At 38.0% G+C, this 26488-nt stretch overlaps 1 protein-coding gene across 1 annotated transcript in view; it reads right to left on the bottom strand.

The window, feature by feature from the left end:
* Positions 1–20139, bottom strand: part of LOC140236109 (retinoic acid receptor alpha-like) — a 43851-nt gene extending 23712 nt beyond the window's left edge. Inside the window, exons 1-3 of the mRNA XM_072316080.1 lie at positions 20026–20139; positions 13993–14150; positions 9932–10073 (exon numbers count right to left, since the gene is read on the bottom strand). Of these exons, the coding sequence (XP_072172181.1) occupies positions 9932–10073; positions 13993–14150; positions 20026–20125 (400 nt within the window). The 5' untranslated portion in view covers positions 20126–20139. The remainder of the gene's footprint in view (positions 1–9931; positions 10074–13992; positions 14151–20025) is intronic.
* Positions 20140–26488: the final 6349 nt, after the last annotated feature.

The raw sequence follows: 26488 nt of genomic DNA, 5'->3' as shown, positions 1-26488 counted from the left end.
ATTTCTGCGCTAAAGATCCCATGGCACCATTTCACAGAGGCCTGCACTGCTTTCTAGGCTCCAGCATTGATTAGGTGATGAAAATTACTTTTGAGAGATCTGGGCTGAATGCCAGTCTCACTGCTGGATCCCACATATTGCTTTACGTGTACTCCTAGTGTATCAGCCACACACTGGGTCACAATGTCTTAAATGCCTAAATATCTCTAATCCCACATATTAAACTCCTAAAATCTATGAAAGTTGTCCGATATCCTTCATACACTAATATAGGTCCACACTATCACCCATGCATGGTCACCAAATATGCTAGCCTTGCTAGCCTTGGGCCAATTACTAAGAACACGCGGCCATTAATCTTGATGGCATCAACCAAAACACTAGAATGGACCATCACCAAGAAGTTGTCCACTGTCATTGGGAGGGGGGGGGGGGAAGGGGGTGGATGGGGGTGTTGCTCTCAATCCACACAACTTGCAATGCACCTATTCCCCAAAAAGCATCAGAAAATAGGATTCGCTTTTAGCCATATGTGACCCGCTACAACAAAATGATCCTAAAGTCGGGCGAGGTCGATTATTTGAAAATTGCATGATATAATCCCCTAATCTTTCTGCTTTAAATTGATATATAACACACTTTATAAAAATAATCGGCTGCGGAGATATCAATGTTTAAAAGAGAGCATGTCGAGACGTCTGGAAAATCACTGTTTCGAGAAAAGCGCCCTAAAAGTCTTCCTTTCGACGCAATCGCGATCAAGGGACACGCAAGTCAGTTTTCACCTCTGGACAATAGAAGGTAAGCCCTAGCAACCCCCGAAGAGTTAATTTAAGCACATCAGCGTCGGCGGTCTCTTCACCAACCAATCAGTGACCAGGATGTGAGAAGCGGCTGAGCATAGCGCACCCCGCCCGCACGCACCAGTCGACTGGGCAGTGTGCGAGCTTCACGCTTCGGTTAGCAGCAAGCAGCAAACTGACCAATGAGATCACTCTGGTCGTTGTTAGGGGCGGAACCTATCTGTGGCGCTCAATCCAAATTTTCGAACCAGTTTCTGCTTCGTTGAAACGCCAAAAAACATGGCTCAGAAAAACGCTATTTTTTTATCTTTCCTTTCATCATTTTGCTTCAAAATTTCGACAGATGATAGAAGACATGTTAGATTCCAATATTATATCAAAATCAGAAAATCGTAAGTTTTGACCAATTTTAATGCTCTGACTTCAAACTCGATTTTCATGGCTTCGACCGTGCGCGACTTTAGGACCTTTTTGTTGCAGCGGGTCACATATTATGGTGTCATCAATGTTTTCCCCCAAAAGCAGTGTTTGTTTTTGTTTGTTTTTGATTTTTTTTTTTTTTTTTTGTCCATCACCATCTACCACTAGGGGTGAGGAGAAAAGGCTATTATGCTTTTCAAATAAGGCTCCCATCTACATCTAGTCATCACATAGGGATAAGGGAGAAGAAATGAAAAAAAAAATATTCTGTTGCCTACTAACTATCAATAGGCAACAGGGTATCCAACCTCATACACCACATTGCCGTATTCTGAGGGCTGAAAAGGCTTTTTTTTTTTTTTCTGGGAGGAAAAATAAAATCTTGGCCTTTTCTGCAACAGCCATCAATAATAAAACATTTGGGGAAAAAATATCAATATTTTCCATTTAATCTGTATTTTTTTTTTTTTTTTTTTTTGGGGGGGGGGGGGAAACGGTTAAAAATGCTACTAAAAAATTAACAGTTGGTATCTCTGAGGCACAGGTGACCATCTTCACTTGAGTTGAAATAAACTTGAGTACTAGTTAAGAGCATGATATGACTACCAGCAAAATGCTTTCTTAACTCACAGTCCCATAAAATGCAGAGCACTGTTGAGACTCACAAATGAATTATGCCCAGACAGAATTACCAGGCTTCAACTTGTAGTTCTCTTTCAAATCAGTAAAGAGTCATTACAGGCAGGGAAGGAAAATCTTTGTCATAATCTGCCTTGATTTGATTTGAACTGATAAAATTTGAATTCCCTTGATTTGCCTTGATTTGCATCAGATTGAATTTGTTCATGAGACCACTGTTAACTCTTTATGTGCCTCCTTTGAATGCCCGACTCAGTCAAAGGCATGTTAAGTTCTCATACTCTGCTCAAACCCCACAAACCTGACTAGACTGATTGATCAATCCGCAAATGCCACGGTGCCATGGAAGTGTTTCTCGCAATCTCATTTCTGTCACATGTAGACTGCATTTTATGTGGTGATTGACTATTAAGCAGTGTTCACTAATGGACTTGTTAGAAAATTCTCAGTTTCTGTAACTGTTTTGTGTGCAAAAGTCGTGGCTCTTCAATAATGTCACTACTGACCACGAAAGAAACAAAAATCATATATCTTTCCTAAAATGTACATCAAAGCAAAGCAAGGACATTTTGTCTTCAAATTTGATCACTGCATGTCGAGGGTAACAAAAATCTCTTAACGTTTTATGGATTTGAAGAAAAAAAACCAACAAACAAACAAAACACAGAATGTTTTCCCAGGCAGCGTTGCTGTCCCAGAATAATGTAGCACACAGGGGTTTACGCCACGGCACATGAAGAGTTAAAAGTAATGATCAGAAGCCAGCAACCACCGAACTCATGGCTCCCATGGGGACTTGAACCATTGACCTTGTGATTGATGGTCTTATACACTGAAGCATGGCAGCTCCTTGCATTTGGTAATCATGTTGACAATGGTAACGATCTCACTCAGAGACTAAGCAAGCTACCGCATGCTCTCACCATTGCCATAAATATAAGAAGTGAGAGATTAGTATTTCATGACAATTCCCCAAACCGAACCCTTATACTGTGCTTAGTTTCCAGATGTAGGCAGACTAACCCAGTGAAGCCCCGAGTATACTCAGGCAGGCGTCTGTGGAATAGACTGCCGTAGCAGTTTTAGCCCGTCCTCAATGGGTTTAATTAATTTTAGCCAACCATGTGAGGTTATGAAGAGGTGAGCTACAATTTGTAACTACAATGTGGGGCGCTCTGAGAAACGGTCTCACCAAGTTCAATTCATCTCAGAGCTTATCTCATCAGCTTTCCCACTGAGCTTGCGGTTGTGTTTTCAATTTACTGTTCTGATGCCCTCCACTGAGGAGTACTGCCATTAAAGAAATGATGACGCACAGTACACTCAAGTGACTCTCGATTATTAACCGTTCGCTGTGCTTTACTGGCAAAGAGGCACATCTATTGGAGTGCCTTTTTTTGCCGATTGTCACAAACATCTCAAAACTCTACTGTCTCACCAATGAAAAGAGATTAGCTAATCCCCTTAATCCCTATTGAGTCACCATGGCTTTTCTGCTGGATTAAGACATTTTTTTATGCCTAAGTGGGCTGGATAACTTATAATTAGGTTAAAGGGTGTGTACAGGTCTGGTCGAGGTGAGGATTTAGCTTTTAACGTTTTGCGAGATATTCAGAAACCACTCTATGAGATGTCAAAGAGCATGCAATTCTAAAGGGTATCAAAAGTTTATTCAATGAAAATTGGTTTTGAAATGGCCGAGATATCCAAAAACAAGGTGAAACAAAGAGATCCTTATAAAGTTGTGGCATGTCTCCTTTTATTATCAGCACTTTTATGGATATCTCAGCCATTTGAAAACCAATTTTCATCAAATAAACGTTGAATCCTTCTTAAAATTACATATTTCATATTTCATAAGAGGCTTTTCATTATCTCACTTAGGAATGCTCAAAACATGAATCCCCACCTCAACCAGTACTGTACAGTCCCTTTAAATTTAGAGGACGTTCATTGACAAAATGTTGACGAAAAAGCATGACAAATTTTATAGTGTTTGGGCACATATAGAGGGTTATAAGCTACATGTATAACATACATTAGGTTCCTGTTAAAACAAGTCCTCTTTCATAATGGAAAAGCATTGCATTTTGTTATTGCGAACCCAGTTAATAGAAAATACAAATCCACTTCTGGAACCAAAAACAATTAACTTCATCACATTCTGGTCATAGCTATTTATTATGATCATTTGTGCTAGATGTACAGTGAACAATGCCAGTTTGAGACGGCACAGGGCCTAGAGTGTAGGTAAACAGACATACAGTGTAGCAATAAATTGTAGATGACATACTTAACCCTAAAAGGGCCGGGGGGGGGGGGGGGGGGCGGATTCCGCCCCCCTCGACGTTTCGCGCTATAATTCTGTTACGCGAGAAGGCCTCGTCGCGAGGCTTCTTGACTTTGTTTGTTCAAGTCTCGCGCAACTTTTGAGACCAAATTTGCGACGTCCGCGCGTACTTTTGCGAAGCCACGCCCATTTTTGTAACGGAATGTCGCACCAAAACGGGCACAATTTTGTGATTTTGTGTACATTTCCTATTAGTCCAGTCAAAATACGACAAAAAGTGGGTTAACCCACAACTAATTGCAACAGAAACGATTCCACTTGCATATGAACCGGAGGAGCTATTAAAATAACATATTAAAAGTTCCCTAAAATTCGAGTGGTGGATCAGTGTCTAATTTGCATAAATTCAAAATGGCCGCCATACAACCTATTTATGCCTATATCTCGGGACATATAACCCACAGAAAGTAAATTCCGGTGTCTAAACCTATGTTTTATAGGTCAAGGAATACAAATATGTTATCTTTATCAACTTTCAAGCATCCCTTTATATAGTTTTTGCATATATTTGCATACAATTACATACAAAATGGCCGCCATATTGCCTGTACAAGCAGGTATCTTATTAATGTAGTACACTCAGGAATAAGTCGCTATATATCTGGACATAAAACCCGCAGAAAATAGATTCTTATGTCTAAACCTTTGTTTTTTATGTCAAGTAATACAATTATCATATAAGCAGTAACTTTCAAGCTTCCCTTTATACATTTTCTGTATATATTTGCATTTAATTAAATGCAAAAAAAGCCGCCACAATGCCTCTACAGGCTTATATCTCCATTTGTAAAAGGTACCCAGTGTTGGTGTCTGTGGTCTTCATTTTACTGCTGAGAATCACTGATGAAGAATACCTTCCACTCAGGAATAATTACCTATATTTCACTAAAAATTTGCGTATATTCATACATAAATCTATTCAAATTAATAGTAGCTTATATCCATAAGCTACTCTACAAAAGTTTCATGGGTTTAGACATTAGATGACGATCTTGTCATATCAGGGTACCATGTCACTCACTCACTTTTTGAATAAAAGACCCAGGGGTCCAGCCCTCATCCGAGCATCTCAAGTTTCCCTTCCTTTCATGTTTACAGACTATTACTTGGGAGAAAAGGAAATTGGAAGACGTTGGGAAACTGTATGGCCATATCTGGAAGCCTTTAGGGACCTCCAGGGCCCAGGGAGGCATGATGTCCATATATGCATGACACTAGCGATAAATGCACTTACAGTACTAAGTTTGTTGTAAATTTGACCATGTGTTTTCAAAAGGAGGATCAAAAATCAAAAGTGGCCTCCAATAATTTGGTCCCAGCCCAAAGGTGGCCGCACCTAGATCAGATTTGAGGTGCCTTTGGGCATTCTGTGACCGGGGGATGGTTCCCATTTTATATACCAATATTCTACCAGCCAAGTTTGATAACAAATTGAACAATTCTCTCTTTTTTTTTTTGAAGATGAAAGAGTGAAAATTGGTACCTATTTGGCACTAGCCCCAAGGAGGTCACCCCTGCATCTGCCATTATAATCTTGAAAGTATGCTAATGCACTCACTGATGTATTGACTCGATGCTCTTCTGGTTTTATAAAAGCAGCAACTCTAGATACAGATGGGGACATTAGTGCCCACACGTAAAAGAAAAATATATATATATATGATGACGAAGTAGACTGGTGATGCATTTCAGTCCAACAGTGCTAGTTATTCAGACCAAATTTTCGACGAATATATTTGTCTTCCTGAAGGTCGACAATGGCAATTCTGAAGAAAGACGAATGTATTTGTCGAAAATTTGGTGTGACTAAATAGCACTGCTGGACTGAAATGCATTACCACCCTACTTCGTCATATTTTCTGTACTGGTACCATATAATGTGTAAAATTTTGAAAAGAAGGAAGATAAAACTGCGAAACTATGCAGTCTCCAAGATATTCATCTTTGTACTTTTTACCTAGCTCTGTTATAACTGGTTCTACTTATGTGTGTGTGTGTGCGTGTGTGTGTGTGTGTGTGTGTGTGTGTGTGTGTGTGTGAGTGTGTGTGTGTGTGTGTGTGAGGGTTTTTTTAATGATAAATTCCTTAATTTGGGGGTTCTGGGACCTTTTGGATATGGCGTCTATTTGAACAACTTGATAATCTGTCATCCTTGGGATGCTACATGCCTAGTTTGTTGAAGATCGGTCATTACATGGGGTCTTAAAAGAGAATCTGAAAATGGTTTTTGAAAATGCATGCATGACTGTCGACGGACGCCATAAGATAAATGATGGCTATTTGCAATATTAGCTTGAACCTTTTTTGCTGTCTTGAACCTTTGGCTAAGATGAATTTAAAATCTAATGAATCAAAGTCATTGGATTTCAAGAAAACTTTCTTCCGTTTCAAGTACATCATTTTCATTTTCTGTCTTGCTATAATACAGATACTTAAGGTATGTAATGTGATCTCTGAAAATATAGATCAATGATAAAAGTGTAAAACATGAAAACTCGCTTACACTCAAAGTGTTCTATACCACAAACTCTAGACTAGGATAGTGTGAAATTGCAGTCGATTAATGTAAAGCAAACAGGATCCCGGCTTCATTTCATACTGACGAAAAGAAGAGTGGTAAGTCTCACATTTGTTGTAAACTGTGTTGATGTCTTTCGAGAATGTTATTCATTCCTAGTCACCAATTAGAACAGCATCATCTGACTCCTCAGATATTTTAGAAATACAACATTACAAGTGTCTGATCTATAATGGCCCGCATCTGCCACTGATATGGGTTGTGTGCAGTCAAATCTGTTTGCCCTGCAACTATACACTACCAGTTTGCTAACAGCCTGATGTAACAGATACAACACGAAAAATGGTAAAAGTAACATTTATCAGAATTTATAAGCGTTTTATGAGCTTGAAGCCAATGAGAAGGATGCTGTTTGTATTGATCGACTGATGAATCCAGAGTACTAGGAATAGAAATGTTAAGGCATTTCCTTTTTCTTTTCTTTCTTTCTTTTTTTGTATCTGGCTTTTTTTCTGTAAGTCATTGGGTGAAACCACGCAAAAATATGACAAAATCCACTTCCATACAAATTATCACGGTCATATGTTGCTCATTGATAAACATGCCTTTGCCAAAAGTTTTGCAACAAAAGACACAAGTATCGACTAAACATGGCTACAAATCATCGCAGGTAAGGAAAAAGATGTTTGAAAAAAAAATCTGCTGAATGATTTAAGACCAATTTTGGTGTACCGTAAGCACACTTTGAAAGCTATATGAGATAATATGACAAGAACATCATCTAAACAAATGTCTAAACTCATGAAACTTTTGTAGAGTAGCTTATGGATAATCATGATCTTGATGACTTCCCCCCCCCCCCCTTTGGCCTAAAAAAAAAGTATTGCAACATAGACACAAGTATAAGCAGTAAACATGAGGGTAAAATTACACGATATAATACATTAAATATCATGCAATCATAAAAATCTTTTTAACGATTTCTACCACATAATTTGAGACTTTACTGTTGTGTACCTATTGAGCACACTTTGGAAGCTAAGTTGAGATTATAGTTAAGTAAAGATATGTTCTATTTGATGCTACTTACAGTTGTTTTCTGTTCTGAGGCTTTATCTCAAGAAAATGTGAGTTTAATGTAGTACAATACTTTTAATCAATGCAAGAATATAAAACTGGGTGTAAGGATAATCGTTAAGGTCGTGAATGGAATTCTAACAATTTTTGCCCTTGAAATATTGGATGCATTAATTGCAGTACAATTAACGTTCTGTAGCTCGTATTCGTGTATCAGAAATTATATTCACGATAAAAATTTGAATAGATTTATGCTTAAACATAGCTATGCAAATTTTTAGTGAGATATAGGTAATTATTCCTGAGTGGAACGTATTCTACATCAGTGATTCTCAGCAGTAAAATTAAGACCACAGACACCATCACTGGGTACCTTTTACAGGTAGAGATATAAGCCTGTGAAGTTATAATGGCGGCCAATTTGCATTTAATTAAATGCAAATATATGCAGAAAATGTATAAATGGAAGCTTGAAAGTTACTGCTTGTATCATAATTGTATTTCCTGACCTAAAAACCATAGGTTTAGACACCAGAATCTATTTTCTACAGGTTTTTGCCCAGATATATAGCGACTTAATTACGAAGATACGGGCTTGCACAGGCAATATGGCGGCCATTTTGTATGTAATTATATGCAAATATATGCAAAAACTATATAAAGGGATGCTTGAAAGTTGATAAAGATAACATATTTGTATTCCTTGACCTAAAAAACATAGGTTTAGACACCGGAATTTACTTTCTGTGGGTTATATATCCCGAGATATAGGCATAAATAGGTTGTATGGCGGCCATTTTGAATTTATGCAAATTAGACACTGATCCACCACTCGAATTTTAGGGAACTTTTAATATATTATTTTAATAGCTCTTCCGGGTCAAATGCAAGTGGAATCGTTTCTGTTGCAATTAGTTGTGGGTCATTTCATATTTTGACTGGACTATATGGAAAACAGTGCTCTGTCGTGAAAGTCATAAAAACCTGATTATTTTTACAATTAATCACTTTCATTGATTAGTTTTGTGCAAATTATGGTAGAAAAGTGGTCAGTGACAATTTCCAATGAAAAAACAAAGAAAAAACAAAAGTTGAAAAACAAAGAAATACATAAGAAATTCTGAAAACAATAAAATACATAAGAATTGAAATGAAGTTTGGAAGTTTTTGTGATGTACAATTGTTGAATATGCTGCAACAGATTTACAGACCAAAAATTAGACTCTCAATGCTTTTAATTAGGCTAAAATATGATCTTGAGCTTAATTTGCATAATTAATTAATTAAAATTAGAAATTTATTGTTTCAAAAAATCTTATGACACAATCTTGCAGATTATGACGCAGGTCTCACGCATGCAAAATTTCATCGCGATCGCGCCACCGATGGCCGAGATCTCGGGGGGGGGGGGGGGGGGCGGAATCCATCCCCCCCCGGCCAGAGCATAGCCAAAAAAGCCCGGCCCCTTTAGGGTTAAAGGAAACCAAAGCCCATATACAAGAGTGGATTGAGTGAAAGCTTGTTTGTTTCATTTTCCATCTGAGAAGTTGGGGTGAGGTGGGACCACTTCATCGTCTTAAACACCCTCTTCTTTGCAGTGAATGAATGAAGCAGGATCTTTTATGTGCATGAGTTGTGACTCTCTCACACACGGGACCTCCATTTTATGTCATATCCGAGGGACAGAGTGCTTGCCTTTTGCTAGGGGGGACAGTATGATTACAAACAACACTGCTCAGTGGGACTCCGGGATCGGATCGGGTCCATTAGATCGTGAGGAAGAAGCGCTACCAACTCAGCTGACATTCATGCAGGAATTGATTTTAATTGATTCGAATTATCAAATTCTAACATCTAGCAATTGTGATTGGAAATTAAAGATGTACCCTTCATTGTTTTGCAACTTTGTTTGTATTCCAAAATAAAAGTCTCCGTGTTCTGAAAGGAAATACATTTCAAATTTAATAGTAGAAAACAACACATACTCCCAAACAGTCATATCCTCAGACACAATGTACAATGCAAATGACATGATACAAAAACGTATGATGATGAGGAGCATGGTCCGGAAAACCTTTCATGAGCACCCAGGGAATCGATGTCGAGTTCACGAACGACACTCACATTCCTTGGACATTCCGACCGCCAGGCATTTCCTGAAACGACAGTGCTGGCACCGATTGCGGTTCACCCTTTCGATCGGACAATTTCCGGTGAAGTGGCATTTGTATTCCATCTTCTTTTGAATACTCCTCCTGAAGAAACCCTGGAAGTAAGGGGAAAAGTAAGAGTGTATTAAAAGAACATGGTGGAAGATATGTAAGATATGGAATTCCTAGGAGAAAGATGTATTCTTTTCTTTCTTTTTTAGGGGGTAGAAATCATCTAAGTCTTTTATACTGAGATTGAATTCCACAAATATCAAGTTGAAACCTACGTACAGCCACAAGGGAAATTTAGATATACGTAAGGTATGCGATACGAGGGAAGGAAAAAAACAACAACAACCAAACAACAAACCTTGCACCACAGGAGTTCTCAAGTGGCAGTGAAACTAAATAGTATTCAATCTTGAGAGTGAAAAAAAATTAAAGATACTTTTGGGACATCCCTATTATTGTTCCTCTACAATCAGGCAGGCTTCACACACCCTTGATAGATTGTATCATATACAACTTTATTTTATGTTTCTATCTCTTCATTCATATCTATTGCATTTAATTATTAATTCATTATTTCTGTTTGGCAAAAAACAATGTCTCTTGAGTGTAAAGATTCATGTGCAGCTTCCTACATTACACCTTTACCAAGAAATGTAAGTTTTGCTGAAAGGTGCAACATTGCACTGCAAGACTGAATATCTAATAAGCTCTGCAAAACTTTGCAGTGCAATATATATTCAAGAGAGTCAAGTTTTGGGGTGCACTGAATCTTTTGCAATTCAGATTCTAACAATTCACTGATTGAAACTGAACTTTGCTCTCTTCACAGTCTAACAAAAATCTCAACAACAACAAAACAGTACAATATTTTGCAGCTGGCTTTAACCCTATTTTAACTGGGCTATTTGAGACCAAGTTTTTACTGGGGGCAATTAGACCCCCCCCCCCCCCCTTCAGATCTTGGCAGCCGATCGCGCAATCGCTGCAAAATTTTGCCTGAAGATAGAGCCGGATGTCAACTACAAGATTACATGGTCATACAATGGAAAAATATTGCCTTTCTATTCTTAATATATTAATTATGCAAATTTATGCATACAATCATATTTTTACCTGCACTGTATAACTCCATTAAAAAGACTGAAGGATTGCTAAATTTTTGTGTCAGAGTTCCTCACGACACATCAAAAAATAGGGTTAAGTCAGCGATCACAAAAAGCACACCATGAAAAAGTCATGTGCCATGTACACATGTGTGGTTCTGTAATGTTTCAGCCAATCAATTTATGGCTTCACAGCTTCTGTGATTTACAGACCAATGGTGGCACCTGCTGGTGTGCTTTCTTCCCAAACTGGTGCAGATACAAACCGTCAATACACACAAATTTCCGAAGCCATGTAATCCCATAAGCATCACCCTGGCTTTTCTGTTGGATTGACACATTGTTGGGCCCAAGTGTGCTGGTTAAATCACAGCACATTAACGTCTAGGGGGATATTAGGTGAATACTTCTGAAAAAAAAAAAACTTGTCCAAGTTTTAGCCAAGTGCCTGACCATACATTGTAAAAAGATCTGCATAATGAACACCTTAAAAACCTAACTCGTCACGGCAAATCATGGACCCTATGCAAGTACCTTGTATCTTAACCCATCATAAACAAGTGCCAAAAAGTAATGCCATATCTTCAGAAGATGTGTACAGGTGGTTTAACTTAACTTTTGGTGATTACAACTTTTGGTTGCCTCATCGAACCATAATGCAAGCGCATGAGTAGAGGCTGCCGCGGCTGCCTGGCTGGTCAGTGGCCCGGCACAGTAGCACCAACCTACAGTTGTAGCTGCGTACGTGGACATTTGCGTGCACTTGCGTGTTTTGAGAGTATCGTAGTACACTGATCGTACAGAAAATTATCAAACTACGCAATCGAATGCAGTCAATAAGGCCAGAAGACTACTCTTAGATCAAGGCGCATGTAATTTTTGTAATGTTTATCTTGAACATTTTTGGTAGAATAGTGTGATTAGGTGTGTCTTTAGAATCCCTTTTTCATTTCTGAAAAACCTTGTCCACACTCTTCACTTTCAACTCTAATAACTTCTGAAAGGATACGGCTACTGCTTTGAAAGTTGGCATCAATTATGGACAGAATGTGTTAAGGAGGCATGCTTAATTTCAGTTTAATCTGATAATCCCTTCATTGTTGTTACTCTTGTGGTTTTACTTCCTGTTTTTTGTCCCATTCATCGCACAGCCAGCACGGTTTGGTAAAGATTAAGCGCTTGAATAGACACTGTACTTCAGAGCCTCTTTTCTCAGTTCACACTTTTCCTGAGTTTGTGCTTTCTTTCCAATATTTAGATAGGTTAGGAGAGTCCATTTGATTTGAGCTATACATCATTTTAAAGCTTGAAGTCTGCTCTTTTTGAATATGGTCTTAACTAAAAATTCATGTCTGGCGACTTTTTGTTTGTTTTGAGGTGCAGGGTCACATATATACTACATATACCATGCACCCAATAATCCCTGGATGTATGGCTGACCGTACTGGATGCTCAAATCAAGAAATGGATTTCTGGAAAAAACAACAACACCATTCTATAGAACAGATGATGCACATGCCATTTTGCACATCAGTAGTAAAAGTGGGCATGCAGTAACTATGGAATCTTGTCTAAACCCACTTGGCTACGCCTTGTGGTTAAACTTTCCAGTTGCCTTATGCTTACAATTCTTACAGATGCACTCAAACCTGCGCATCATTTATATACTGATTTAATACTTAAAGGGGAAAATGGGCTGCTGTTGCTAGATCCCTGAGCAAAAATAACTCAGTCATCTAAATATTTAATGTACAAATCAATAGAAGAGTTGTGAGGCAATAGCATCTCTGCTATCACTATCACTAGTTTGTGAACAGATAATCTTCTGGTGAAAACACATGAAACTTCACAGCACACATAATTCCACAGTATTTTTATTTGATATTTTATTCTAAGGTAATTTCCAGCACTGTTCTTATGTACTATAAAATGAGGAATGTTCCCGTGCATATTAATTTCGCGAATTTCGCGAGCGGCAACATTGATTCGCAAAATTAAAATGCATGCGAACGTTTTTTGCCTACACAACATGCATCTAACTGGATGCCAGTGGCAATTCATGAAAATTTCATGCGAGAGAAAGGCCATCGGCTCCAATTCGCGAAAGTTTCATGCCGCGAATATACTGTCAAGGGCGGATCCAGGAATTCTGTAAAGGGGGGACGCAAGTAATATTTATGGTGCCACTTCCGGGTTTCATTTCATTTTTTTCTTTTTATTTCTTTTGTTTTTAACGAAAAACAAAGGGGGGCGTGTGCCGGTTGCACCCCCGTCTGGATCCGCCACTAATTGTGTTTAACAGTAGTTTTCAGCCATTCAACTATAAAGTCAACTTGGATTTGGTGTTGACAAGGGCATTAAACTCTTTGTTTTGTTCACTAATTGACATGCCTGCTATAAAGCATTCTTCGCCAATTAGCATTGATGTGTAGGGACTACTCTCAATTTGATAGAGATGAACTGATCCCTATAATCTCTTGTATCACCATGGCCTTCCTATTGGACTGAGGCACATTGCTACACTTACAGTGTGCTTGCTATAAAACTTTACATCAAGGTTTATATATTTGAAGGGATGTACAAGAGCATCATGTTGGACCCCACTTCTTTCATTGCATTAATGTGTTCCACCATCAGTTGGCAAAGGGTTAAGGTTATAAAGCTCTTATTATTGGCAGCTGCTGTTCTGTATGGTAATTCTAACTGTAACCATGAATACTGTAATTACAATATGTCACAGATGTAAAATTGTTGAAATTGTAGATTCGTAGCAATAGTAACTTATATTGTATATGTACAGTGCATATCATGTTTGATTGAATTGCTAAAAGAATGGCAAATGATGCCATAAAGAGAATACATGTATACAAATGAAGTCAAATATAGTAAATATAGTATTTTTGAAGACATAGATAAGTACCTTACACCCTTCACAAGCCATGACGCCGTAGTGGAATCCTGAAGACTTGTCCCCACACACCTTACAGGGCAGGCATAAGTTGTCCAGCACCTTCTCAGAGCTCTCCTGCTCTTCCTGGGAGCCACTGGGATTGGTGAAGCTGTCGATGCACCCCTCATCTGGATCAAAAGTACAAAGTCACACCTGATTATTAAACCCCTTCTGTGACAGAGACTTTAACCCTTTATGTGCCACGTTCGCATGTCCGACTCAGTCGACGGTGTGCCAAATTAGCATATTCTGCTCAAACCCACAAACCTGCCCAAACCGATCGATAAATACATACCTGCCAACATTTCAAGATGAAATATCTTACTCGTGGATTGCAAAAATCTTATTTTATATGCAAACTGAAGTTAAAAATCTTACTTTCGGTCAAATCTTCAGAAAATACACATGAAAGGTATATCTAAATATTTTTTTAAAATCTGATTTCTCTGACAGAAAATCTGATTTTGCTATTTTTAACGTAAAAAATCTTACTGAATCTGATAAAATCTTACTAGTTGGCAAGTATGTAAATAGCTAAATCCTGCAGTACAATGAAAGCTTTTCTCGTGCTTCTGTTCGTCTCACATGCTGTAGCTTGCATTTTATGTGGGTGTTACGATTGACTATCAAGAAGTGTTCCCCAATAGATTTGCAAGTAAATTCTAAGTTTCTGTCACTGTTTTGTGTGCAAAAGTCGTGCCTTTACAGTAATGTATCTACTGGGCATTTGAAAGGAAAACAATCATAGATTTGTCATTATACAATTTTAATCAAAGCAAAGCTTGGCATTTCCTCACAATTTTCCTCATTACATGTCCAGCTTAACAGAAATCTACAGAATTTACCTTGTAGATTTGAAAAACGTAATGTTTTCTCAAAGCATGACTACGTTGATGTCTCAGAACAAAGTGGCACACAGGGGGTTTCCAACATGGCACGTAAAGAGTTAAAAAGCATTTGCAACACTACCAATGGGTTTTCTGCAAAATATAACTAAGATGTTATATTTTAAAGGGTGTGTACAGTTCTGGTCGAGGTGAGGACTTAGCTTATAACGTTTTGCGAGATATTCAGAAACCACTCTATGAGATGTCAAAGAGCATGCAGTTCAAAGGGGTATCAAAAGTTTATTCGATGAAAATCGGTTTTGAAATGGCCGAGATATGCAAAAACAAGGTGAAACAAAGAGATCCTAATAAAGTTGTGGCATGTCGCCTTTTATTATTAACACTTTTTTGGATATCTCAGCCATTTGAAAACCAATTTTCATCAAATAAGCGTTGAATCCTTCTTAAGATTACATGCTCTTTCATATTTCATAAGAGGCTTTTCATTATCTCACTTAGGAATGTTCAAAACATGAATCCCCACCTCAACCAGTACTGTACAGTCCCTTTAAGACCCTGAAATGGTATTCAGACAGTCTAATCATATTGGAAGTTATCAATGCAAATTTTTTTTTTTTCATTTATCATTTATTTATTTATTTCATTTTTTAATTTGTACCTTTTTTTTGGGGGGGGGGGAACATACTGTACACGAGTTTCGGTGCCAATAAGCACTCAAAGAACATGAAATTAAGTAAACAACAACAACATCAACAAATGCGTTTGATAGACTACTAATTCAAATAGATTTGCACACATACACTTCTCCCAAGGACTGAAGGAAGATTTTGCTACAGAAAGTATGATGTTTTCACCCTCAAATTGGCACCTTTGATTTTGATTAAATATCTTTATATTCAAGAAACACTACACTGAATTGGTTTAAAGCCATCCAAATAAATGTGTATGAAATCAGAAAGAAATTTGTAAATATTGCAAATATGTGAGAAAAGGGATTGTTGTATGTTTCTATTGGTATTGCAAATGTTAAAAACAAGAGAAAATTCAGCACTTAAAAGGCTTTTGAAAAAATCTGCAAGTGAAATGACTTTCCATGAACAACAAAGGGCTTGAGTAGGGCTCAAAGGGCTCACTAATGATAAAGATACCATATATTAAAGCTAGCAGCTCTCTATTAGGTAAGAGACATAAAGAAGCTACTGTGGGCTCATCCCATTGACATATAACTCAGGAGAATCTTTTCCTGTTGTCACATAATAGAAATTAAGCAAACAACAACAACAACAAATGGCAAACATTTGTGACCCGCTACAACAAAAGGATCCTAAAGTCGCTGACGGGTGAGCTGAGAAAATCGAGTTTGAAGTCAGATCACCAAAATCTGTCAAAACGTTCGGATTTCTGTTTTTAACATAATTTTGTAGTCTAATGTATATTCTATCATCTGCCGAAATTTCGAAGGTAAATGATCAAAGGAAAGGCCTGAAAATAGCATTTTTTCTAGGCCATGCTTGGCTCACCCGTCAGCGACTTTAGGATCCTTTTGTTGTAGCAGGTCACATTTTGTCATTACTGCTATTAGTAGACATTGTTCTTTCATTATTTACCATATTAATCCACACATATAATTATTACTCTAGATACTATACTTTATGACTTGTATTTTTTTTTAACAAATTGTTATACAATATAATTTGTCAAACATTTACTTTGAGTTATGTGTTACTTTCTGTTGGATGGAAATACAAATTGTGAAATATCATTGAATTGACTTGAAACATGTCAGATACAGGAACATGACACGAACAATAGCCTTCAATTAAAGGTGCATGGTCTCGGTGTTTTAGTCAAATGCGTATGCGGACGCACGGCACAAGTTTCCTATAGAGACCTACGCTATCGACTCCTCTCTAGCGCTTACGCTTTTGCCCACTTTCCCGAGTCCGAAGAAGTCCGATTCAGTGTAGTCAGTGGTCCGATCACAGTTCGGCTCATGAAACGGCTGAGGGGGATGACAGCTTTAGCAAACTTCTTTTGTGATGTCACAATAACAAGCACATATGCACGCACCCTGGCATTACTACAGACTACGCGATGCGCAAAGAAGACAACAAAGGCAACGTTACTTAATAGCAACACCTACGCACTTTACTGTTGATGACAGCTCAACTTCGGTAATCTTTGTATCAATGCTAACGGTGATCGGCAGTATCATCAACAGCGCCATCTACACTACCGGGACTATGCCCCTTTAATACAAACACATACAGAAATACAGACAGACACTTAAACACGAAGACATGTAATACACAAACACACATGGTCTGTCTCTGCATAAGGTATCTTTTCATGAGCTCGGAATATATTAACTCTTTATGTGCCACGTTCGCACGTCCGACTCAGTCGACGGCGTGCCAACTTCGCATATTCTGCTCAACACACAAAGCCGCTTTAATATTGAAAGCCGATCGATAAATCGCTAATTCCGGGTACAATGAAAGCGTTTCTCGCGCTTTTGTTCCTCTCACATACGGCTTGCATTCTATGTTGTGATTTACTATCAAGCGGTGTTCACAACTAGATTTGGGTGTACATTCTAAGTTTCTCTTAGGGTTTTATGTGCAGAAGTCATGCCTTTACAGTAATGTAGCAACTGATCATTAAAAAGAAAAATTGAAAATAGATTTGTCATACAATTTATATCGAAGCAAAGTTTGGCATTCCTCTTTAACTTTGCTCACTATTGTGTCCACCTTAACAGAAATTTGTAGAAGTTATAGCAATTGGAAAAACTGAATTCTTTATCAATGCATGACTACCTTCGTGTCTCAAAATAACGTGGCACACAGGGGGTTTCCACCATGGCACATAAAGAGTTAAGTGGATGTGCCTAGTCCCTTCTATGCAGACACAGAGAGAATACATAATTTGCTAACCAGCATATTTCACATCCACAGATACTATAAAAGTCATTTGAAATTCTTTTTGTCATAATATCTGATTATGATTACCTTTTCTGTTTTCCTTTAGTGGGACCAGTATAACTTAGGCAAAGCATCATTTCATTTGGGTTTACTGTGCAATGTTTTTATCCATTGCAACAAATGCTGTATTTAAGCTATATATTTAGCGAGTCTAAATTTCACAAATCGGGACTTTCCGTCGATTTCGCAAGTGATCAAAGTGGCGATTGTGGAGTACTGTGCGTGCTAAATGGAGAAATTTATATGTGTGCGACGCACTCATATTGGGATCAGAGTCATTATTTTTGTGTGTCTTTAATTTTGCCAATAGCACCTGACTCACGAAATTCGCGAAAATAAAAACCCCGTAAAATATTCTGCATTTTAATGTAAACCTCCACTGAGCTTTGCTTTATACAGTCAGACTTGTCTATAGTGACCACTCAAGGGAGACAAAAAAGTGGCTGTTTAGACAGGGGGCCACTATAGACAATTTTTTAACACGCTTTTTCTCTCAGAAGGAATTGTTTTTAGTGGTTGTATATGGCAGGTGGCCACTATAGACAGGTGGTCACTATCAAAGACAGGTTTAACCAAGGAGCTTCATTGAAGCTCCTTGGTTTGACTGTACTGAACCTATAGCATGGTGGATTGCTTTCTATACCAAATGGCACAGACGTCCTGTTAGCTTCAGGCACATACATGTAACTGTTACACTTGAACAGGCCCAATCTACAAAACCACATCAAGTCTGGATAGGTTACTAGGTTGCCGACAGAGAAAACTTGACAAATTAAGCTATAGTCAGTGCCTGGGAAAACAACAACAAAAACAACATCAAAAAGGTTATTAAAGGCACTTTTTGACATCATGGAGCTCAATTTCAGACTCTGTCAAACTTCTTTGCTCACTGTATGATGGTTTTCAAAAGCATGAAAAATATCTTCTGCTTAATTACAATCACAGGTTTGTCATACTATAAAGGAAAGTAACTCTTTTCTACCTACCGTCAAAATTTTGCGACATTGACATTGAGATATAAGCAGTTTTTCTGGACCATATTTTTTGGACAAGCACTACTATCACTGTGATTTTCACTGATGCTTCTGCACAGCACGCCTGACTTACACTTACTTTTAATATTTTTACCCTTTTTAATAAAATTGCACCTTCTGACTCTCTCTTATTTCACTCACTTTCTGAATTGGTTAGGATGGTCAAATTTTTAACAAGACATACACTATTTTAGAGCTTTTGAACGATGCTGAAAAATAAAAAATCATTTTGCCTCCTTTTTATGGGTTTTGACCTTGGTAGTCACATATGACGGTAACTGTTAGATGCAGCTCTTTTATAAATCTAGTTAACAACTGCTGGACAAAGTTTTAGCCTAGGCCTATGTCGTAAAACACAAGATTTAATAGGCCTACAATTTTCAGACAGTTACATATAAACAAAGTGGTAATTTGGGTGAATTTTATTACTCTTTTTAGAATAGAGGTCAAATTATTTCCATGATTATGAAGGTCACCAACTGTCATATGGCTGTCATTTCTATTTGAATGAAGTGAATGGCAATTACAGAGAGTGCCAACTATACAGTGATGAATGACTCTTATGTTCAAGAAGCATTACAGGCAGTCTTGAAAAGGAATGACCGGTCAGATATGGTCAATTCAGGCTATCAAGTTGATTAAAAGTCTAATGTTGACAGGACGTCAGTGAATTGTTGTCAGCAACAAGGTTGTGGCTGACGGGTTGTCTATAACAGATTGTCAGTGATGGGTCGTAGGTGACAACTTACTGGTGACAGGATGTGGGTGACAGGTTGTCTGCGACAGGTTGTCGGTGGCAGGTTGTCAGTGGCAGGTTGTTTGTGACGGGTTGTCGGTGGCAGGTTGTGGGTGACAGGTTGTGGGCGACAGGTTGTGGGTGACAGGTTGTGGGTGACAGGTTGTTTGTGACAGGTTGTCGGTGGCAGGTTGTGAGTGACAGGTTGTCGGTGACAAGTTGTCGGTGGAAGGAAGTCGGTGGCAGGTTGTCAATGGCAGGTTGTTGGAAACAGGTTGTTTGTGTCAGGTTGTTGGCACCAGGTTTTCGCTAACAATATATTGGTGACAGGGTGTCAGTGAAAGGTTGTCAACTATGGGTTGTCGGTGACCATGTTGTTGACAGGTTATCTTTCAACTTACCTGGGACCATGAGGCTGTCAACATCTGGAATGTCTTCCAAGGAGTACAGCGGTGAGGGTAAGTCGTCTGGTAGCACCAGCGTGACAGATGCATCCATCATTTGACTGTCTTCTGAACCTGCCACAAGAGGGCACTGTTCACTCATCTTCTGACTTTAAACGCTGACCTGTCTCGACTGCGGAAAAACATAAAAACATCAGACACACAAACATACACACATATACATGACACACATATAAACAAAGAGAAGCCTTTGTATTGAAAGAAATACCACATTTTCTACAAATTTTCAAGAAATAAGAATGTCAGTCAAGATGTAATTACCCATCCAGACATACATGTAGACTACTAATCTATGTATGACCAGAAGATAAGATACTCATCTTGATGATTGGCGATCTTTAGAATGGCAGTCATACCATTTACACTTTCTAATCGCAGAATCACTAGACCAGTCTAGCTGGGTTCCAAAGTCCTGACACTGCAATCAAACACATAACTCTCAATACCCATGCATGCAAAAATTTGAATTATGAATATTTGCTACACACGACCATCATAATCAGAAAGCACATGCTGTGCCACGCTGCTGAAAAAAAAACAAAACAATGGATCAAGTGCAATTTGGTTGACTCCCTAAATGTGTTAGAGTGGTCCTCACCTGCTCATGAATGATAATACGTAATTAAAAAATACTAATGCTCCAGCAACATGTGATGAGACCATAACTGACAAAATATGATTTGATCTACGAGACTAAAAAAGAAAACAAAACCCAATGATTCGTGTTTGACATCGGATACACAGAAACAGCTCAACTGGCATGATACATATGTCTTTCCTAAACATGTTGAAGAACAGGTTTATTTGTGCATCAGAGAACTCAAGGCTATTAAAGGGGATGGCTAGTAACTGATCAGTGGGAATCAGTGGGAATGCTGGAGGATGATTGTTCCAATCCTTGTGGGATTCATTTAAGAGTACATTATATATCTATTGTTGTGTGAAAATTATTTGCTTCAGAATGGTCTCATATTCAAGTAATGTGCAGTTTAATGTTTCCAGGTTAGCATGCCTGGTCAGTGACGGGGCATTAATCTGCACATTATTGGAATATGACACCGTTCTGAAGCAAATAATTTTCACACAACAGTTGATATATAATGTACTCTTAAATGAATACCATTCCAAGGATTGGAACAATCATCCCTCAGCATTCCCACTGATTCCCATTGATCTGTTACTAGCCATCCCCTTTAATCAGACGATATCACATGGAGGGCCATGAGACCATTTACACTGTACATAACAAACTGCATCCAGCTCAAGGCAGGGGGCAAAGATTAATCTCTAATGTAAAGCTTGAGTCATATATTTGTGTTCATTGTCTGCAGGCACTGAAAGCTTCAATTTTACATATCTTCAAAATGATCAAAGTCTGCAACTTTGATCATTTGTATTCTGACGTTTATAAAACAATATATACTGATTTCTACACTTTTGGCTTCAGAGTACAAGTGGTTCATTCAGAGGGCAAGATTCAGGGTGGTTCTTACAAGCATGCATGCTTTGGGCAATTTTGACAATCTCATCATGACCACTGGGTTGGATCACAGACTTAGAAAGGGTTGGTCAATTAATGTTGGCAAAAACCTATAAATCTATAATAAAAAGCATCGGTAGGTCCATTCACAAGTGCTCAGTCAAAAAGTGTGATTTGACTCACAATTAAAATCATGTACAGAAGGAGGTTACAGAATCTGCAAAGAGGTGCAGCACAGCAAGATACATAATCTGAGTAGAGCATGAGTGAGTATAACTAACAAAAATAAAAAGTGCTGGTAAGAGACCATCACACTTTTACAAACTGCTCACTATGGAGGAGTCTTCTCCCACAGGAGTTTTTGACAGAACGTACACGTGTATGTGTAATGATTTCACATAGTAACCTCCAAGGAAGTTCTCCAGAATGTGAGAATAATCAGCATGTTTGTTTGTTGTTGTTGTTGTTTTTTTTTTTTTTGCTAACATGAAAGCTCTTGATTCCAATCTAGATTGAACATCACTCTGATGCTTGAAGATCACGAAACAAACTGTGATGTAAATGCACCATGCTGTGACCCAACATTGTGCCTTATTACGAATCATTGTGGGTACATCCACACATGTGGTATCTATTCCTGTTTTATCTATAGTTTTTATTTATTATCTATCTATTTATTTATCTATTCACTTATTTTGAGCATGGAGGGAGCTATGATTCTGAAGTAAAAGTAAACTACTATTAACCTGCCGGGAGAAACCTTTGCCAACGATTCACTTCAAGATCCTGTTGCACAAATGTAGCGATCAAATATTATACAGTCAGAAAATAAACCTAGAAGTCTTTGAATACTCAGTGTTGATTGGCTGATACTTGACTTACGTTTGATTTTTTTCATTTAATTGCATACATGTATATTTTAAGCCACAAGGCCCTGCACACAAATACAGAAGAAGGTCCCACTGTAAAAGTTGACACTTTTGCACGTCGAGTAGTTCTTTGCACTAGGCTAGGTAAGACGAATTTTTAATACCTAAAAATGAAGACATTTGGTAGTGGGATGAATACCAAGCAAAAAAAAAATATATATATTTTGCATACTTTTGTTTTCATGCTAGGTTCTGTTCCTGCAAAATGTACTAAAATTTCCACACTGCAAAATTTCAAACCTGCAATAAAACAATAACTAATTTCAAAGGCTTAGAAATAGAGAAGTATGCGTAACTCCAAACAAGTTTGTGACCTCTATTTCTTCCCCCCCGCAGAACCCCCACCTGACACCACACCCTAAAGAGTAAAACATGAAAACAAAATGACATGCTAGTATAGAGTATCACCTCATTCAAAGAGAAAATATGAACTGAAATTGGAATATCAAAATATCAGACAAATAAAGATGGAAACAAAACGCAATATCAGAAGTTGAAATAAAATGTAAAAAAAAAAAAAAAAAATCATTGAGCAGTTGCAGTTTGCTTGTTGGGACCTACACAATCTCACAATTAAAAAAAACATGGTCGTCTGCCATAAAATCATAAGCCGTGAATACATATGTCACGGTCTCCTGATGGTAAGATTTATCGCCTGCAAGAAACTGCTCGATTGGATTCCCCAAAAGACACATCAATGTCTCTCGTAGATTATGGGGATTTCCCCTAAAGCCATGCATCACTTTGACCTGATGCAAAATGTGGAGTTTGAAGATTCCAGACATCGTAATTCCCCTAGTAGATAGTGCAATATCAATATCCACTTCAGATTGCATTTAATAGCCTGCATGGCTACCTGCTGCTCCTAAATGTTTGCCGCAGATTACACAAGAAAGCTGGAGTTGTACACAGATGGATTTTCGGCAAACATATCCCTACTTTTTAGTCTTGGGGACAGCACCTTTATCATACTGTCATATATACGATTAGGATAATCTTGGCCATTTGTTGGCTTCAATGCGTTACTGCTCATATTGCATATATCACCTTCAGTTGTTTGAATCTAAACAGTTTAAATGACAAATTTAAATGCAAAATACTTATATCCATGATCAACTTGAGACATCTGAGATACAGAGTAGAAGGTGCTGAAAAATGAGGAAAATAATCAAGACATGTGATAACTTAATTGATATCTTCAAAACTACTCCTTGTTATGTGATGAGTAATAAGGATTGATAAAAAGAGATTCAATTTTTCGTTTATGACGACAGACCCTATCAAAAATCTTTGAAAATGGTGTTTATCAGTTTTTGCATCAAACTCCTCAAATGTTTGACATTAGCAGTCGGTGTATGTAAGGCCAACAGAATTATATATCTAGCCACCACTTTTGTGAGAAATTACATGTTTTGGCAGCCCAATCCCACCACCAAGACGGCACTGTACACCACTTCTAAGAAATGTTATTCAGTATTGGATATGTTACACTTGGTGAATTTGTTCACATTATGCCGTCTTTGACACCCTTAACATAAATGACTGCCAGTTTTCACATTTTTATGTCATCATTATTTCATTTGTTGATGTTTTCATTTCTTACTCTTATGTCACAGTACATTAGAAGCACAAATTGGATTTGATATGGCAGAGATACCCACAAACATTTAATAGTCCTAATAAAAGGTGGGACTCACCTTGTATTTGGACCACTTTGTTTTACTTCGATTTGGGATATATCTCAGCCAATTCAAAACTGATTTTAATTATCAAATGTGGAATTCCTCTTGGAATTGTATACTCTGTAATATTTCACAGAAGCGGGTTCTAACTATCTCACTAAAAGTTTTAAAGACCTGAATCCCCATCACAACCAAAAGTATACCATCCCTTTAACACGTTGAGGACGGCTTTATTCTGCTATAAGATGCATTTTCTATAGACCCTTGCCCGAGTATACTTGGGACTCGTCCTTAACGGGTTAATAGAGAGGAATAAAAGCAAGATGTAAATGGGGATTGAGAGAATGCAGCAATATTATTAGTAGAACACATCATTGAAAGTTGGAGGCAAATTGGACAATCCATTGAAAAGTTAATTTTGAAAGTTTTTGTGCTGTCATTATTGCTAGATGAGAAGTCTACAACATTTTTGATGTCGCATATGAAAATTATACAGAGAAAATATAATGAAAATTCAACATATCGTTGGTTGAGAAAGATACACTGTATGGTATAGAATTAGTTGAGGTGAGGATTCAGCTTTTGACTTTTTGCGAGATACATGCTGCAGTCACACACGGCTGGGTCACAAAAACAGATTTGATCCGGGTGAAAATGAGCCAGAATAGTCCTGGAATGGAGAGTATATGCTACAGTCAAACACGGCCAGATTTCGAGCCGGGTCCATAAAGAATTAAAACCATATCGACCCGGTTCGAGCCGTAGCGACCCGTATTGACCCGTATCGAACTGTATAAAAATCCGCTTTAAATCCTTAACTGAATCCTTTTCGGCCCCTATATCGACCCATGTCGACCCGCTTCGACCCATATACCGACCCAGATGTAAACCTTGTCATCATAATCATCCATTGCTTGAAGGCAATGCGGCATAGGGCAAAGGTCCGTACGGTTTTACGCTGTGGGTTGCAGCAGGTCGATGCTAGTCAATGCGGTTCGAACTGGGTCAATTCGGATGTCAATACGGAATTGAAATCCATGAGAAAATTTTGAACATGACCAAAAATGTTTCACCACCGTATCGTAGCCCCAGGAATCCATCAGGAATTGACACGGGTTACAATGCAGGTCAATGCGGGTCTCTACGGCTCGAACCAGGTCGATACAGTTTTAATTCCTTATGGACCCGGTTCGAAATCCGGCCTTGTGTGACTGTAGCATTAGAAACCACTCTATGAAATAATAGAGAATATAGAATTCTTAGAGGAATTACAAAGTTTAATTGATGAAAATCGGTTTTGAAATGGCTGAGATACATGTATCTAAAAACAAAGTAAAGCAAAGCGATCCTAATAAAAGTTGGGTGACACCTTTTATTAGGATCACTTTGTTTTGGATATCTCAGCCATATCAAAACCAATTTTCATCAATCAAATAATCATTGAATTCTTCTTAGAATTATGATTATGTGTTCTTTCACATTTCATGAAAGGTTTCTTATTAACTCACAAACAATGGACAACATAATCACAATATGAAGAAATACTGAACCATATGCCACCAAAGTGTGACTTCTAAGACTTCTAGGCCTTCTGAGTTGGAAGGTCATTTAAATTCTGTTAAATCTACCTCAAAGGAGCGCTGACATTTCATACTATTACTGCATAATGCAGGACAATACAAAGATGTATTGTTGTTATTGCCAACAACTTAAGCCAGGTGTTACTGGCATATCGGAATAACAGGCTGCTGAAAAAAAGGGATACAAAGGCATTTTTGTAGTTGTTTTTCAAGAGCACGCATGCACTACGCAAATGTTTGAAGCTCCTTGGTTGTTACTCTCTAGGCGAAATAAGAAGATATGTGGGTGCACAATTGTAGATATCACCTAAACAAGTGGCGTGGACATGCTCACAACAACAACCAAAAGAAAAAAAAAAATGCTCAACTTTTGCTGAAACTGCTCAAAACTCATTCATTCTACGGCTGAAAACTGAGTGTATAACTGCAAATGCACAAAAGAAAAGAGGATATTTTCAAGGTCAGGTAGACTACATCTATAATTTTTTGTTGTTGTTTATGTTCTTTTGTCCTCATTACAAGTGTACCATCGCCTGTCATCACATGACCACTACGACCACTGCATGATAATCACATGACTAATACTTGTTGTATACGTAACTATTACCATTACATCCCCATGCCTATAATCAATGCCGCTGTCATTATGTTTTAGTATCGTGTTACTATTGCATTGCCATAAATATCGCATTACCACATTACCATTAAAAAAATGCAATTATTTCATCG

This window comes from Diadema setosum, chromosome 12 (assembly GCF_964275005.1).
Source record: "Diadema setosum chromosome 12, eeDiaSeto1, whole genome shotgun sequence".
Lineage (NCBI taxonomy): Eukaryota > Metazoa > Echinodermata > Echinoidea > Diadematoida > Diadematidae > Diadema > Diadema setosum.
This window is presented reverse-complemented; position numbering and strand designations above follow the sequence as displayed.